Source organism: Bombina bombina, chromosome 3, assembly GCF_027579735.1.
Source record: "Bombina bombina isolate aBomBom1 chromosome 3, aBomBom1.pri, whole genome shotgun sequence".
NCBI lineage: Eukaryota > Metazoa > Chordata > Amphibia > Anura > Bombinatoridae > Bombina > Bombina bombina.
The window spans coordinates 1,153,497,704-1,153,514,707 of record NC_069501.1 but is presented as its reverse complement, the minus strand read 5'-3'; the positions used below and the strand labels follow the sequence as shown (position 1 = coordinate 1,153,514,707).

The following is a 17,004-nucleotide window of genomic DNA, read 5'->3' as shown; positions in this document are numbered from 1 at the left end:
CCTTTTTTTAATAAATTATATTAAAGGATGTGGATTGGCTATGTAGCAACTTCAGTATCGTTAATGGGGGGGAATAAACTTAGTTTGTTAATCTCGCAGTTACTTTATGAATTTAGAGGGACAGGAAACCCCCCAAAAAATCTTAATGATTTAGATGGCACGTAATATTTTAAACAATTTTCCTATTTGCTTCATGTATTTTTTTTTTTTTCTCCTTTGCTAAAGGAACAGCATTACACTACTGGCAGCTAGCTGAAAACATCTAGTTAGCCAATCACAAGAAACAAATGTGTGCAGGCACCAATTAGCAGCTAGCTTGCCTCCCACTAATGTAGGATATGTGCGTATTCTTTTCAACAAGGAATCCCAAGAGAACGGAGCACATTTAAATATAGAAGTAAATCTAAGTGTCTTAAAATGACACGCTCTATCTGAATCATGCAAGTTTCATTTTGATTTCCTATCCCTTTTTAGTTGTTCGAGTCAAAGGATATTTGATTAAAATCATGAGATTTGTAACACAAAATAAAAATGTCCTGTATTTAGCAATCTAGTTGTTTAAACATAGGCATTATGAAATATTTTTTTATTTTTCTTATTTGCTGTATACAGGCTTAAACGGGCATGACTAGCGCACGCAACAACTTTCACATGTATTTTTTATCAGATTTGCTTTATTCACCTGGTATTTTGTAAGGAGCAGCAATGCACTCATGGGATCTATCTAAACACATCAGGTGAGCCAACGACGAGAGGCATATATGTGCAGCCACCAATTACTAGCTACTTCCTAGTATTGCTTTGCTGCTCCTGAGCCTACCTAGGTATACTTAAAACAAAGGATACAAAGAGAATGAAGCAAATTAGATAATTAAATGTTTTGGGTTTTATGTCACTTTTTCTAAAAAACAAAAAAAACAAACTGTTAAATATCATTGTAAGTTATTTTTATGATTCACCCTTTTCAATGTCCCCTCAGTACTTAATTAGTTTAAACGTCACCATTCTACTCTGATGGCACTGCTGCCAGAGGATTTTAAGGATTCCGCTTGTTATTGACCTTGGAAAGTCTTGTTCCCTCCTCCTTGATTCCATAAACATCTATGTGGCTGAACCAAGGTCAAATCTCACAAAATGTATGTTTGTCCCCTTTTGAAAAACAACACCATAACCAGGTTTTATAAATTTATGCCATAAGGCACTCTCCATTTTCAAACCTAACGTTAACCCCTTCGCTCAGTTAGGACATTCCATGCTGTCCTAACAGCACTTTGCTTTAACACCGAAGGACAGCATGGAACGTCCTGCAGCTAGGGTTGCCACCTCAGCCATGTTTTCCTGGACACTTATGAGTTACGCATGCTGCAGGGCGAGCAGGGAGGAACATGTATTGTGTTTCTGGACAGCACTATTCACATTCCTCCCTGCAGCATGTGTAACTTATAAGTGTTCTGTATTTTAAGGGACAGATGGCAACCCTACCTGCAGCCTCCCCCTTTTTAATGAACGCAAGACCGGACTGGGGCGTGCCTAGTAACGTAGGCAGTCCCCCATGATCCCATCCTGGCCTTGAAATCAATGAAATTACATGAAAATCGTGCAATTTAATTTTTACAGCAAGTGTTTACATCAGAAGTTTGTTTTGATGTTAAACACTTGTTAACCCCTTCACGCCCAGCACATCTCTTAACGTTAACTTTATTAGTGAGCTGAGGGCGTGCTAAGTCTGAGTTGGATGCAGAGATATCTATTTTACATTTAACAGCCAAACTTTTTTTTTTTTTTTTTTTTTTTTTTTTTAAATAAAATAAATGACGTCTTCAGAACACTGTGAAAGTTGCTTGTTTTCAACTAGATGCCAACAGAAATACAGTATTTACATTGGTGTACTCCAAAAATAATTTTACTCAAATAAACTACTTATTATTAATGTGTCTAAATGAAAATGTACAATGTTAAAAGCTGATATACATTCAATTTACAGGCACTGAAGTATGCACACAGAGGCTATGCATCCCAACGTACTCTAAATGTAAGTATTCCAAATTCTGGTACTATAGGAAATCCATTTTAATTAAAGGGACAGTATACACTCCTTTTCATATAACTGCATGTAATAGACACTACTATAAAGAATAAGATGCACAGATACTGATATAAAAATCCAGTATAAAACTGTTTAAAAACTTACTTAGAAGCTGTCAGTTTGGCTCTGCTGAAAAGGTAGCTGGAAAGCCCATTGCAAGTGGGAAATAAGACACTCCCCCTCCCCCTTCTTTTGCATATTAAAAGACCCTTTACACAAACAGGAGCAAGCTGGAGAAGGTAGCTGACGGTATTCTCATAAAACTGTGAGGCTTGGTTAGGAGTCTGAAAATCAGAGCAATGTTATTTAAAAATAAGCAAAACTATACATTTATTTAAAAAAAAAAAACTTTATGGGCTATATAAATAGATCATCTACAAGACATTTATGCAAAGAAAAAATGTGTATAATGTCCCTTTAAGCTTACTTGTAAGTCTCACCTGTGATTACTTGTCAAAGTATGAAAGGAACTGTGAAATGTATTGAATAGGATTTTATTTAGAATAATAAAATTAAGAGTGCAGAAAGTATCTCCATTAACTAAATCTTAAGATTCCCTATTCGGAAATAGAAGGGACTCCTCTTAACTAGCGCACAGGTGAAATTATTATTTCACCTGTTTTCTAGTTAAATATAATGAATATCTGGCATGTTAAGGGTCCTGAGGACTGGATTTGAAAAACACTGATCTACAGGGAGCCAAATGGCACCTTTTTGTGCTGCTTCTACAGCACCCTAAACCATGCAGGGAGGATGTACCATTAATTATGCATTAGGAGACCAAACTGAAATTGTGGCCTTTTGATGTGCAAAAATGCTGGTTGTTAAAATGTCTTAAATAAAGCTTTGGGGTCAAGCACTGAATTTACAACTTCATGGAACACTATGCACCCCCCCCCCTGTCTTCCTCACTGGCTTATAAGGACAACTCCCATGGCTCAATAGGAACAAGACTTAGTCCGAGAAAAGAAGTTGGGTTTATTCAGCTCTAGAACCTCCATTTGTCTTTCCCATGATCCACCACTGCAACCAGTCAAACAAAACAGGAATGAAGAGATGCTGTGAATCCATTATAACATAACCTATTTTAAAATGACCTTTTTCAGATGCAATGCATAATTTCATAACGGGCAATAGTAAAATAATTTTTGTTTTTAATTTATTTGTTGAACTTGAAATCTTCTTTAGAATACAAGAGTTAACAATTAGTGATTTCAGGATATCTACCAGAGAAATCTGCCATCAAAAATTGATTTTTGAAATATTGTACTGCTGCTGTTGGTAAAGGGTTAAGGACCCCTGTGGTAATGTGGTGTGTGGTTTTGTTTTTTTTTTTTTTTTTTCCCCTGACTAGGAAGTAGTAATAGCAAGTGCTGTAAGGACACCGATTGGATCATTTCAGGGATCTCTGTCATCACTGACTGCTACAAAGCTTGGTTCTATTGCCATTAAAGCCGCTGTTGAAAGAGCAGGTACTAATGTTGAATCCGTTAATACCATTATTTGCCAGAAAGGGCTTTGCAATATGTAGTGAGATATCAAGTGACTAGGGCAGGGGTGGCAAAATTATGCCCAAGGTGGCATGTGTAACAGATTTGATGGCAGTCTCTCTGGGCTACCACCATATTGCTTGGTTTCCTTGGCTATGCATACATTCTTATAATTGCATGCTATATATTAGAAGTAAATTATTCATTGTTAATACATATCGGGACTTTAAAATAAGTGTCGCTGCCCATATAAATGGGGGGGGGGAAAGAGAACTTGAGGGCTTTTTTTTATGTTCATACTGTATGCTTGATAGCATGTTCCAGAGTTGTTTGGGGCATTTTGTAACATTTGAAGCTCTTCAGATTTTGTTTGACCTTTATGCATGCATAATGACCTAACATAACGTGTACACTTAAAAGGGACATAACCCAAGTTTTTATGTCCCTTTAAGACAGGAGTAGATGGTGTATTTTTATCTTATAATTTTTTATTTTTTTTGGGGGGGTGGGTTAAAATGGTATCTGAGTCTTAAGAGACCTGCTGATTTCTCACTCATTGTCATACAGGTATAGCAGCAGAAGCAGTTAATGAGGTGTACATGGGCAATGTTCTACAGGCTGGGCAAGGACAAGCACCATCACGACAGGCAACCCTTGGAGCAGGTACTCCGCAATGAAGTCCTATATACAGCATATATGTAATCAGTTCACTAAAACACTTGGTTTTTTTTTATTTTTTTTTATATATATATCCCTTTCTGATTTAAAGGGACACTGAACCCAATTTTTTTTTTTGTGATTTAGATAGAGCATGCAATTTTAAGAAACTTTCTAATTTACTCCTATTAAATTTTCTACATTCTCTTGGTATCTTTATTTGAAATGCAAGAATGTAAGTTTAGATGCCAGCCCATTTTTGGTGAACAACCTGGGTTGTTCTTGCTGATTGGTGGATAAATTCATCCACCAATGAACAAGTGCTTTCCAGGGTGCTGAACCAAACAAATAACTTAGATGCCTTCTATTTCAAATAAAGATAGCAAGAGAACAACTAAAAATTGACAGTAGGAGAAAATTAGAAAGTTGCTTAAAATTGCATTCTCTATCTGAACCATTTCCAAAAAATTTGCGTTTGGTATCCCTTTAAGTATGGGCTAAAAAAATTAAAAAAACCTGGAACCCATTTTTCTTTCATGATTCAGACAGAACTTACCATTTTTAACAACGTTCCCTTTTTTTGCTTTTATCAAATTTGCTTCATTCTCTTTGTATCCTTTGTTGAAGGAGCAACAATGCACTACTTGGCGTTGGCTGAACACATCAGTTGAGCCAATGACAAGTTATATGTGCGGCCACCAATCTGCAATGAAAACAAAGTACACAGTAAAATGTCCAAACTTTCATTCGAAAATGGAATTTGTACTATAAATATCAGCCTCTGGCACACAGTTTAAAATTTCTGTGGCACATTCACACTGAAAAGAGCCCTGACCTTGCCAAGGAAAACAAGAGGACACAAAGTATAGGCAGTGTATTCTGCACAAAGCATAGGCAGTGTATTCTGCACTGGGACCAAGGATAATTGCATTCATTTTTGCAAATTGATATTTAACTACTGATGTATATTAACTATCTTATATAGACGTGCCCTCTTATACTTGAGATGCACAAGACTGGTCAGACATTTTAAAGTCAATTAAACAACAGATTAAGGTTTATAGTTTAAAAATGTCTTTTCTTTAAAAAGATCTCTGGTCAAACAATATTGAAAAATTGGATCATCTGATTTAAAGAACATGTGCAGCTAAATTCCTTATGAGCTGATTCAACATATTGGCACATCCACAAGGATTCCATATAGGAATAGAAACAAATGCGCTTTTTATTTAATTATTTTAAATATTTGATCCAGTAAGAATTAACTATCATTGCAGTTGTATGGTTTAACGACCCTTTAACAAAGAATGTAAACACCCAGAAAAATTACAAGACTAGTAACAAACTGAAAGCAACTTTACAAGTCTTAAACATGAATTAAATAAATAAAAAAAATTACAACAAAAAAATCCTATATTATAAAAGACAAGTGTTTGTCTGAAGCCGTCATGCGCAGTACAGACAAACACTTGGCCTTAGATTCTATTCTCGCGCACCTCGGCACAGCTGACAGATTGGGAGCGCTAGGTACACAACATACAAGCAGCTGTGAGATAGGGAGCGCGAGCTACTCAACAGCTGTGAGGTCTGCTGCGTGAGAAGCGGCAACGCGCTCCCCAGACCTCACAGCTGTTTGTGGCCGACGGGAGCGTCGCGAGGGGCGTGGCCGGGCGGGTGTTGCCGCGATGGGGCGTGGCCGGGCGGGGTCCCGCGAAGACAGAGCCAGAGAGGGAGCAGGAGGGGGGGAGAGGGAGAGCCAAAGAGGGGGGGGGGGAGAGGGAGAGCCAAAGAGGGGGGGGGGAGAGGGAGAGCCAAAGAGGGGGGGGGGGGAGAGGGAGAGCCAAAGAGGGGGGGGGGGGGGGAGAGGGAGAGCCAAAGAGGGGGGGGGGGGGGGGGAGAGGGAGAGCCAAAGAGGGGGGGGGGAGAGGGAGAGCCAAAGAGGGGGGGGGGAGAGGGAGAGCCAAAGAGGGGGGGGGGGGGGGGAGAGGGAGAGCCAAAGAGGGGGGGGGGGGAGAGGGAGAGCCAAAGAGGGGGGGGGGGGGGAGAGGGAGAGCCAAAGAGGGGGGGGGGGGGAGAGGGAGAGCCAAAGAGGGGGGGGGGGAGAGGGAGAGCCAAAGAGGGGGGGGGGAGAGGGAGAGCCAAAGAGGGGGGGGAGAGGGAGAGCCAAAGAGAGGGGGGAGAGCAAAGGAGAGGGGGGGGAGAGAGCAAGGGGTGGGACCGCTGTTCTGAAAAAAAATGGCCCGTGTACACGGGCTTTAGTACTAGTTGATTCATATTTAGTATGGTTTTTAACCCCTTCATACCAGTAGCAAGAATTTAATATTGGCACACAGTTCTGATGTAAACACTTGCTGGAAAAATGAAATCACGTGATAGTCAATGAGATCGTGATTTCAAGGCCGGGATCGGATCATGGGGGACTGCCTATGATGCTAGGCACGCCCCAGTCCAGTTTTCTATTCCCTAAAAGGAGGAGGCTGGAGGATGCCAAATAAGGTTGGATGTCCCATGCTGTAAGGACATTAAAGCCCAGCACTATTAGGACTGCATGGGGCGTCCCAATGGCGTGAAGCGGTTAAACAAAGACAAGGTAGGGAGGTAAAAGCTTTGGAGCTTAGTTCTATAGGTTACTTTTTACACCAACATATATTTTAGCTGTACAATATGTAAGTTTATTAAAGGGACATGAAACCCAATTGTGTGTTTTTTTTTTTTTTGTTTTTTTTTTTTGTTTTTTTTTTTGTTCATAATTCAGATAATAAAATTTAAACAACTTTCCATTTTACTTCTATTACCTAATTTGCTTCCTTCTCTTTGTATCAGTTTAACAGCATATCTAGGTATCCTGGGAGCTAGCTGCAGCTTGGTGGCCGGACATTTAACTGGTCATTGGCTCAACTGATGTGCTAAGCAAACTCCAAGTAGTGCATTGTTGCTCCTTCAACAAGAGAGAAGGAAATTTGATAATAGAAGCAAAAAGGGGGGGGGGGGGGAACGGTCTAAAAAAAATAAATAAAATACATTTCATGTTCTTTCTGAATCATGAAAGCAATTATGGGTTTCATGTCCCTTTTAGGTTTTTTTGAATATATTTAGCCCATCCTAAAATCAGCAAGAGATATCAGAATATGTATGTGTATCTCATCTCCCCCCCCCCCCCCCATGTGAAAGAGATGGTGTCAATAAACTGTGTGGAATTAATGCTTGGTATTGATGGCTTCCCTTAGGCCTACCTGTAGCTACTCCTACTACCACCGTCAACAAAGTATGTGCCTCAGGAATGAAAGCGATCATGCTGGCATCACAGAATCTCATGTGTGGGCATCAGGTGAGGGATTAGCTGTTCTTGGGTAGAATAGTACACAGGTTGTTGTAACTTATCGCTAGGTTTTTAAACTGCTACTTGCCTTAACTTGCTATTTGATTTGTTCCTCAACGAATAATATAATCCCCCGACAAAAGCAGTATTTATCTCTAAATCTTAATTTTAAATAAGGTTTTTCATTGGACATTATGCTATACTATTGGTTTACTCCATTACCTCAAACACAACAGTTAGCTAAAGTAAGAGTCCTCTAAGGAGGTGAGCTGCGTCTGTTTTTATTTGCAGACCATGTATAGTTTGCAAGATGGAGTCAGATTTTGAGAGATTTCCCATGTGACCGGACTCTTATCTCAGGGAGTATAGCTCCTAGGATTTGTTTCTACGCGAGTATTGCCTCCTCAGGTTTAATTCCATTTAGACTTTGAGACCCTGTAAGAGCAATTAGGTTGGTAGACCTGTTTGTTTAGCATTTGATTTGCTTTTAACAGCAAGTGATGGTGGCTGGTGGAATGGAGAGCATGTCCAATGTGCCTTATTGCATGAGCAGAGGAGCAACACCATACGGAGGAGTGAGATTGGAAGATTTAATTGTGAAAGATGGCCTGACTGACGTTTATAACAAGATACACATGGTATTGTATTTCTTACATGCAGCTAAAAATAAGGGGATTATCATTAGTTAAGGGCTTGACAAAGCCAGAGAAACTTTGTTTCTATTTTTTTTTTTTTTATTTAAATTTATAATAAATAAACATAGATTATTCTACTTATATTAGATGTCTGGCTTCTAAGTTTGCCATATATATATTTTAACCATAGATTGTTCATTGCACTAAAGCATTCTGTATTTATGTAGTTTGCATAGACATCTAGCAGAACACATGTACAGAAATATATATATTTACATGTTGTGTTTTATATTGTGTTTTTTTTTTCTTCTTAAATTTGACTGCGTAACAATTGAACAACTACTAATTTCTTTCATTAACAAACATAAGAGTTCTAATGTATTTCAATCTATTTCTCTTTCTATTATGAATATTCTATTTCTCTTGAAGGGTAATTGTGCTGAAAATACTGCTAAGAAATTGAACATTGCTCGGGAGGAACAAGATAATTTTGCTATTGGCTCTTATACAAGAAGCAAAGCAGCTTGGGAATCTGGTCTTTTGGCAAATGAGATCGCTCCTGTTTCCATTCCACAAAAAGGTGCTTGTGTAAAACTGGAATCCCATATTTTCTAATTTTTGTTTACCTTTTCCCTAATCTGCTTTAAAGGGATATGAAACCCACTTTTTTTTTTTTTTTTTTTTTTTCTTAAATGATTCTGAGAGCATGCAACTTTCTAATTTTACTCCTATTAATTTTTATTCTCTTGATTTCTTTATTTGAAGAGCTTAGGGTCCGCACCATTTTTTTTTGGTTTAGCACCTGGGTAGCGCTTGCTTGATTGGGTAAACAATTTACATTTAGCCACCAAAGTTAAAATGGACCATTTTAAAACTTTATTAGGCCACATATCAGACGTGAGACGTGAAACCAGGAAGTATAAATATAACCTTTTTGTACGTGAACTATTTACATTTGTATTCTAAATAGCAGAGCCTGTGTATTTGAACAGCTAATACTGCAGTATGATTGGTAGATAGGCAAGTTGCAGAAAGTTTTATTGGTAGAAAGGAACTTGCTACCACAAGTATGAAGAAGAGGGGGAAAATAGCTTTTTTTGTTACATGAATATACATTTAGAAAGTTAGATGCTTCAAAAATTTTTTAGTACAATGTCCTCTTAAACTCTCTAATGCGGGGGCAGAGCCTGGAGGGCCATGGAGTGAGACGTAGTCTATAGCATCTCTGTGTAACACTGAGATTAAGGGGACCAGCAAACCTCATTGTGCTATCAGAATATGTCCTGGGGCTCATAGCCCGTGGAGCAGCAGCAAGAACGAGCCCGGAGTGAAGTGGGGTGGAAATACACCTCCCGGAATCTCTCTCGGCATCAGGTGCGGCGGCCATCTTGGGAACCACGTGGTCATTCAGACTGCCACTATTACCGGGTTGTGAAGCTCCGATAAGAGATGGAGGACACCGGATCCACAAAGGGGTATGCTTGTATAAGGGCTGAGCACCCACACACATGGTTTTGACCGCTACATGAGGGGTATCTGGGGCCTATGAACAAACATGCAGCACAGGTGCTCCACAGGGATATATTAGTCCCAGCAGATGCAGGGACTGCCTGACAGGGCGAGATAGCATACACCAGACATGGAGTTTTAGCGACTAATAACCCCCGGAGTATATAGCTACAACACAGCAACGACCACAGCAAAGAGGATTTGGGCACCATAAAGCCCACTGCATGTAAACTATAGTATCCTCCACAGCACAGCCACATCTGCCTACATAAGAAAGTCTCCCCTGGCAGTTTTAGAGTTTAATGAGGAAATAGAGGTGGAACATTGTTCTGCTGGGGCAGTGAATTGAGATACTTCTGACATATATAATTTGGACATTGACTGAAGTGAGTCTGCTTTTAACAGGACTGCAGCACACACGCAAAAGCTCACTATTATTTCTGCCAGGAAGCCTGCTAAGGCCCCTCAGGGAGGCAAAGCTACTCCTACACAACACTTCTTTAGGCAGGTGAAGGGGGTTAAAGCTACAACAGCCCAAAATGCAGAGATTGAAGAGGAGGCAGATTCAGATACATATGTCAGACTCCCAAGCGGACCAGACCCCAGTGACGAAAGCTGATATTAAAGTTAGTCTCTAAACAAGACATCTCTAATACGTTTAATAAGCTCTGGGAAAGATGGATGCTATGCAAAATGCAGACATTAAACAAGACATACAGGATCTGAGCCCCACCCTGGAAGATGGGGAAACTACAGTGCTGGAGGGGGTTAACTCTGTCTCAGCAGGTGGAGGCTCAGTGGCAAGAGCTAGAACTGATCCACAACAGAATGGAGGACATAGAAAATCGCAGCCGTAGGTGTAATATACGGCTGAAGGGAATCCCTGAGTCAGTGGCCCCAGAGGAGCTAGACCGTTATCTGTCTCAACTGTTTCAGGCTATTACGGGACACAGAGGAAGGCTGCTTTCAGATGGAAAGGGCCCATCAGGCTCTCAGGGCTAAACCTAAGGGGGGGATGCCCCACCCAGGGATGTCATAGTACGCATGTTTCGCTTTAAGGAGGCTGTTTTGGCGTCCTCTGGAAAAAACAGACCTTTAAGTTTCAGGGGTCGGTGATCCAGTTCTACCAGGATTTATTTGTACGGACATTACAGGGGAGAAGTGCCATGTGACCGATCACGCTATTGCTATGGAAAAATGATAGCAATTACAGATGGGGTTTTCCCTTTGTGCTGATCATCTTCCATAAAGGAGCTACATTCACCATAAGGGAGGCTCGGGACATCCCGGATGTCTGTGAGCACTTGTGCCTAGAGGCCCCTCGGATGCCTTCTGACCAGAATGAGTCAAGTAGCATAGATCATGGTAGGGCCCGCTCCTCAACACAGACAGAGCTGGCTCAGGAATACCAAAAAGAAGCAAAAGACCTGAGTCCCTTCATTTACAAAATACCTGGGGACTATTCCTGACCCAGGTCCTCTACCTACTACGGATCAACGAGATTCAGATGAGTATGAGAACATTGTCAGTTACAAGTTTAATCTGATATGGGACTAACCTCGGGGGGGGGGGGGTTAGTATTAGATGTAAGGAGAGAGAAAAGAAGGTTTCAGAAGTCTGGGATTTGGTTTGTCTGGGACACTAAGCCGCATGGGCTGAAATGGACAAATATGACTGGGATTTTGGGGCTCAGGGGAGTGGTGGGGACTGTGTCCTAATAAAAGGGATTGTGTTACTTCTAGACCCTTAAGATGTGTATAGCTCCCTTGATCTCAAACTGTATATTTTCGTATAAAAATTTCAATTACACAATTGTTATGCATGTATGGTAAGATACCGTTTATAAATTCTTACTATCAGGGCATGGGCACTAGGCTCAGGCTTTGTCCTTGCTTTTAAATTTACACAGTTGAATTGTTTTGTTTATTATTGTTTTATCACTGTGGTACTAGGCACTACACCAGATGGAAATGTAAGGGTATAGTTGAGTCAGATAGGTATGACCTGACCGATGGCTAAGAGTATTAGTATTATCTCACACAATGTGAGGCCTCAATACAGATTTGAAGCGGAAAACCGCACTCGCTCAGTACTCGAGAGCTAGGGCAGACCTCGTATTACTACAAGTACAGTTATCCCTAAATATTGGTCGAAACAGTTCCCCCTGCATTATCACTCAACGACTGATAAAAATAAAAAGGGGGTCTCCATTCTCATTCATCAATCACTACAGTTTCACACTGAGGAAGTGATCACAGGTCCCAATGGGAGGTTTCTTATAGTTAGTGGGTGCATTCAAACTACCCCAATTACCATATGTAATGTGTATGCACCCAATGAGAAACGGGACATAATTTTTTTTTTTTTTTAAGCAAATCGTACACCTCCTGACACAATGGTCCCAGTCCCGAATCATCTTAGCCGGGGATTTTAATGTCTCTCTGGCCCCACTTAGGAACACAGCGACAGTAAACTTAAAGGTATACTAAACCCAATTTTTTATTTTCTATCATGATTTAGATAGCGTATGCAATTTTAAGCAACTTTCTAATTTATTCCTATTTTTTCTTAGTTCTCTTGCTATTTTAATTTGAAAAAGCTGGAATGTAAGGTTAGAAGTCGGCTCATTTTTGGTTCAGAATCTGGGTAGAGCTTGTTGATTGGTTTGCTACATTTAACCACCAATCGGCAAGAGCAACCCAGGTGCTGAACCTAAAATGGGCCGGCTCGTAAGCTTACATTCTTGATTTTTTTTCAAATAAAGATAGCATGAGAATGAAGAAAACTTGATAATAGGAGTAAACTAGAGCATACCATTTTAAGCAACTTTTATATCTGAATCATGAAAGAAAAAATTTGGGTTTAGTATCCCTTTAACCAATAAACAGACACAACTCTATTGCAAAGTCCATCAGGGACTCCTTAGCTATGCATAATTTACTGGACACATGGGGAGACACTTGATTATACATTCTACTCATACGCACATAGAACATACTCTTGGACTATATTTTTGTGAGCCAAACATTGATACCAAATGTTATATCCTAGTCTATACAGCCATGTGTGTGGTCAGACCACTCACTTATACAAATAGAACTGATGGGTATTATCACCATTCATAGGCAGCACTCATGGACCTTTGACCCAACGGTTCTAGGACCCCCTCAGGGTCAACGCACTTTTTCTAGGACACTCAGAATACTGGGAATTGAATGCAGGGACAACCATTAACTCCCTTATCACTTGGGCAGCACATAAACCATACCTTAGAGGCTTGTTAATAAAAGAAAGCGAGATTTATTAAGCAACACACAGAAAAAAACGCACTACAGAGGGAAATTAGGAATTTGGAGAAGAGACATCAGACACTATCTGTAGCTACTTTTAAACTACTTCAACTAAAAAAAAAAAGACATTGGCACATATATTCTAGACTCTAATTCGATCAGAGCTATACAGAAATTGAAGTCTCATATTTTTATATACTCCAACAAGCCTGATAGATACTTAGCACATAAAATAAGCAGGTTCAAAGCTTCTCTATCCCTATAATGAAATCGGATGGTACATGCACATCTGACCCCCAAGAGATAGCTGATACTTTTCAAGATTACTACACTACTCTTTATGATGGCAAAGTGGAACATTCCCCTAATACACAAGACCTCCTTGAGAAATTATTGGCAAATGCTTTAATAAAATAAGCAAGCAGGATAGTGATGAACTAAATGCGGACATCACTGGGGGGGGGGAGATTCTTCTGGCACTCAAAGATCTGAAGGCGGGCAAAGCCCCGGGACCTGATGGCTTCCTAGGCGGTTATGCAAAAATGGAACTTTTGCAATGTTATGCAGGGAAGGGCTATCCCATCAGATGTTGAGCGCCAAAATTGTGGTGATCCCTAAGGCTGATAAGAACCCCGAGAGATGTCTGAGCTATAGACTTAATTCTCTGATAAACCAGGATGTTAAAATTCTGGCTAATATTCTCAAGAAGATGGCTCCAAAACTGGTCTACCCGGTGGGCTTTATCTTGGATAGGGAGGCCCCAGATAATGTGAGGACAGTGTCCCTGATTGATTATTTGAAGGGAAGAGGAACGCCTTCTCTGCTCTTTTCTTTGGATGCGGAGATGGCGTTTGATAGACTATACTGGGGGTACATGATATCAGTTCTGACAGAGATGGGTTTTGGGGGGCTATATTCTACTCCGACAGCGGTCAGAGCAGCTGGGTTTCAATCCTAGACTATAGATGTGCTAAATGGTACCAGTCAGGGATGCCCCCTCTCGCCAGTTCTTTGCCTTGTGCATGGAGCCACTGGTGGCAAGTATAAGAAATAACCCGGATATCTCAAGGGTGGTTAAGGATTCCGAATATAAATTGTTGCTTTTCGCTGATGTTCTGTTGATTTTGACTAGACCCCTGATATCTTTGACCAACCTCTGTCCCTTCAGGACTTCTCCCTTGTTTCGGGCTACAAAATTAACTTCGACAAGTGTAAGGCATTGCACCTGAACATGCCACCGCAGACTAAAAAATTGATTGAGGCCAACTTTGAGTTTATCTGGGCTAAGAAGTCTAAAATGAATATTCTCCCAAGACAAATTTTTTATTTTTTGGGCACTTCCGATAGCGGTACCGAAACCAGAGCTACAGAAACTACAAGCCTCCCTAAACAATTACTTGAGGGGCGGGGGATAGCCTCAGACATACTAACCAGACACAGACGATTAGGTGTAGTGCTCCCGAACCTGATTGACTACTATAATGCGGTTAGGTTGGCTCAGGACTCTCTACTAGGTAGGAATGATTGCAATGTTCTGTGGACCAGACTTGAGGCAGATCTGGGGGGGGTTATGAATATCCTGCTGACATATGGGAGTGTAAAAGTCATTTTTACAGGACTCAGGCCACAGTGGACACAGGGGCTGGAAACTACTTACAGGACCTCCTGAAGTTGATACATGTGAATTCTAGGGCCAGAGCACTTAGGCTTTTGGTACACCCAGAACTATGCATGCAGGTGGGGAAATGCCACAATAAGGGTCTTTATAGAGTAGCTGACTTCCTGGAGGGAAACCACATATGGACGTACTCACAAATCCAAGACACTATTTGGCCACTGAAATTACACTGGTTTCTCTACCTATAGGTTTCCTCTGCCATACAGAAATATTGTTCCCCTTGGATTTCAGACGCCCACTACACTAGAATGCATCTGTGGTTCCCCAGTCAGATTGAAGAAACTAATCTCAATAATATACCTGGCCCTACAGGGAGCCTAAAACCCTGACTCGATCAACCATAGTATCTAAATGGGAGCAGGACTTGACCTCCCCAGAGATAAATGGGATATGATTCTATTTGACTTGAGTAGGGGACTAATCAGTGCGGATTTCAGAGAAAATTGCATGAAGACTGTTTAGGTGGTACGTTACCCCAGAGAGGACATTTCATCCCAAACGGTTCCAATCAATGCTATAGGGGGTTTGGGGCTAGGGGGACATATATCCACATGTGGTGGGAGTGCCCAGTCATCAAATCTACCTGGGATCGGCTCATGGGGCTTCTGAGTGAGGTTTTGGGTGAGTCAATAACACTGACGGTAACTCAAGCGCTCCTAAATCAGACTTAAGCCATATAATAAGGTGACCAACACGTTCATACGAACCCTGTGTACTGCAACCAGGATCTGTATAGCAAGACATTGGAAGACGGGAGCACCAGCCTGGGCCAAGGTACTAGATAAGGTTGAGCACATATACACTATGTCAGAGATAGCGGCCAACATTCAGGGGACCAGGAAGCATTTTACTACAATATGGTTCTACTGGATAATGTACAAAGCTATAAGATATAGTGCGACAGTTAGGTCATACGGTAAGGACAGGTTTTTGACAAATAAGAATGCTACCCATTTTCGATATTCTGGACTCGCTTGTTAAGGCTCATTAGCTCCTAGGGGAGATAAGAGACTGGACAGAATCCGAAACTGGTTTGGTGCCCACCATTACGTGCCACAGAATTGTTTTGTTTGTGTTGGAGCTTTGGTTTTGTTCCATGAGATGTGTTATTAAAAGGGGGGGAAATGTTTCAGGGAATGTGTTGATCAACAGGATACCTATTGTAGAATTTCAGTGTACAATCTTACTTGTACGGATAGGGGATGATGTAAGAGCTTCTGGTTTGTATAATTGTTTTGATTTATTGTTGGTTCTCCTCGTATAGAAGCATGTAACGTAACAGTTGCTATGTTATATACTAAATTATTTGACTCTGATAAAGAAATATTTCAACTAAACTCTGTAATGCAATGAAAAGATTTGGCTGAATTTTACTATTGGGAAAGAGGTTGAACTATCACTAAACTACTCTTCAAACTAATTAATTGGGTTAGATGTATATAAATGTTGAAATATTTTCCATTGACACTTTATTATTCCGTAGACAAACTTGCTTGCTAATATATGAAGCTTTGTTGTTCCTAAAATGATGCCCACATATTTACCTATTTTCCCATACAGGAAAACCTGATGTCCTAGTTCAGGAAGATGAAGAATACAAAAGGGTTGACTTCAGTAAATTCTCAAAGCTGAAGACAGTTTTTCAAAAAGACAATGGTGGGTATTGTAAAGGCCTTTTTATTTAAAGAAGAATTCGAGTTTGTATGTAATATGCAAGTTGATTAGTGCGCTTACTATACTGCCGAATACTTACTAGCAAGCTACTGAGATGAATAAATCCAATATGAATGTTATTAAACTCGTCGGATCATCAGTATGTCAGTTGGCAACAATAGAAAGAATACTGATTTTTCACAAATGTTAACGGGACAGTCTACACCAGAATTGTTGTTTAAAAAAAAAAATTAGATAATCCCTTTTATTACCCATTTCCTAGTTTTGCATAACCAACAGTTATATTAATATATATTTTACCTCTGTGATTACCTTGTATATAAGCCTCTGCAGACTGTCTCCTTATCTCAGTGCTTTTGACAGACATGCAGTTTAGCCAATCAGGGCAGACTCCTAAATAACTGCACAGGAGTGAGCACAATGTTATCTGACACATGAACTAGTACTGTCTAACTGTGAAACTTTCAAAATGCTCTGAGCTAAGAGGCGGTTTTCAACGGTTTAGAAATCAGTTTAAGCCTACCTAGGTTTAGCTTTCTAAAATACCACCAAGGGAACAAACACATTTAATAATTGGAAAGTTTGTTTAAAATTTCATGCCCTATCTGAATCATGAAAGTTTAATTTTAACTAGACTGTCCCTTTAAAGAACAAAGATGTGGACCA

The 17,004-nt window shown here is 40.3% G+C and overlaps 1 protein-coding gene across 1 annotated transcript in view; it reads left to right on the top strand.

Annotated features, from left to right (window-relative positions):
- Window positions 1-17,004, top strand: part of ACAT1 (acetyl-CoA acetyltransferase 1) — a 29,752-nt gene that overhangs the window by 2,367 nt on the left and 10,381 nt on the right. The window contains exons 2-8 of the mRNA XM_053708550.1: window positions 1,985-2,032; window positions 3,441-3,558; window positions 4,144-4,239; window positions 7,461-7,561; window positions 8,047-8,190; window positions 8,617-8,767; window positions 16,225-16,320. Coding sequence (XP_053564525.1) covers window positions 1,985-2,032; window positions 3,441-3,558; window positions 4,144-4,239; window positions 7,461-7,561; window positions 8,047-8,190; window positions 8,617-8,767; window positions 16,225-16,320 — 754 coding nt within the window. The remainder of the gene's footprint in view (window positions 1-1,984; window positions 2,033-3,440; window positions 3,559-4,143; window positions 4,240-7,460; window positions 7,562-8,046; window positions 8,191-8,616; window positions 8,768-16,224; window positions 16,321-17,004) is intronic.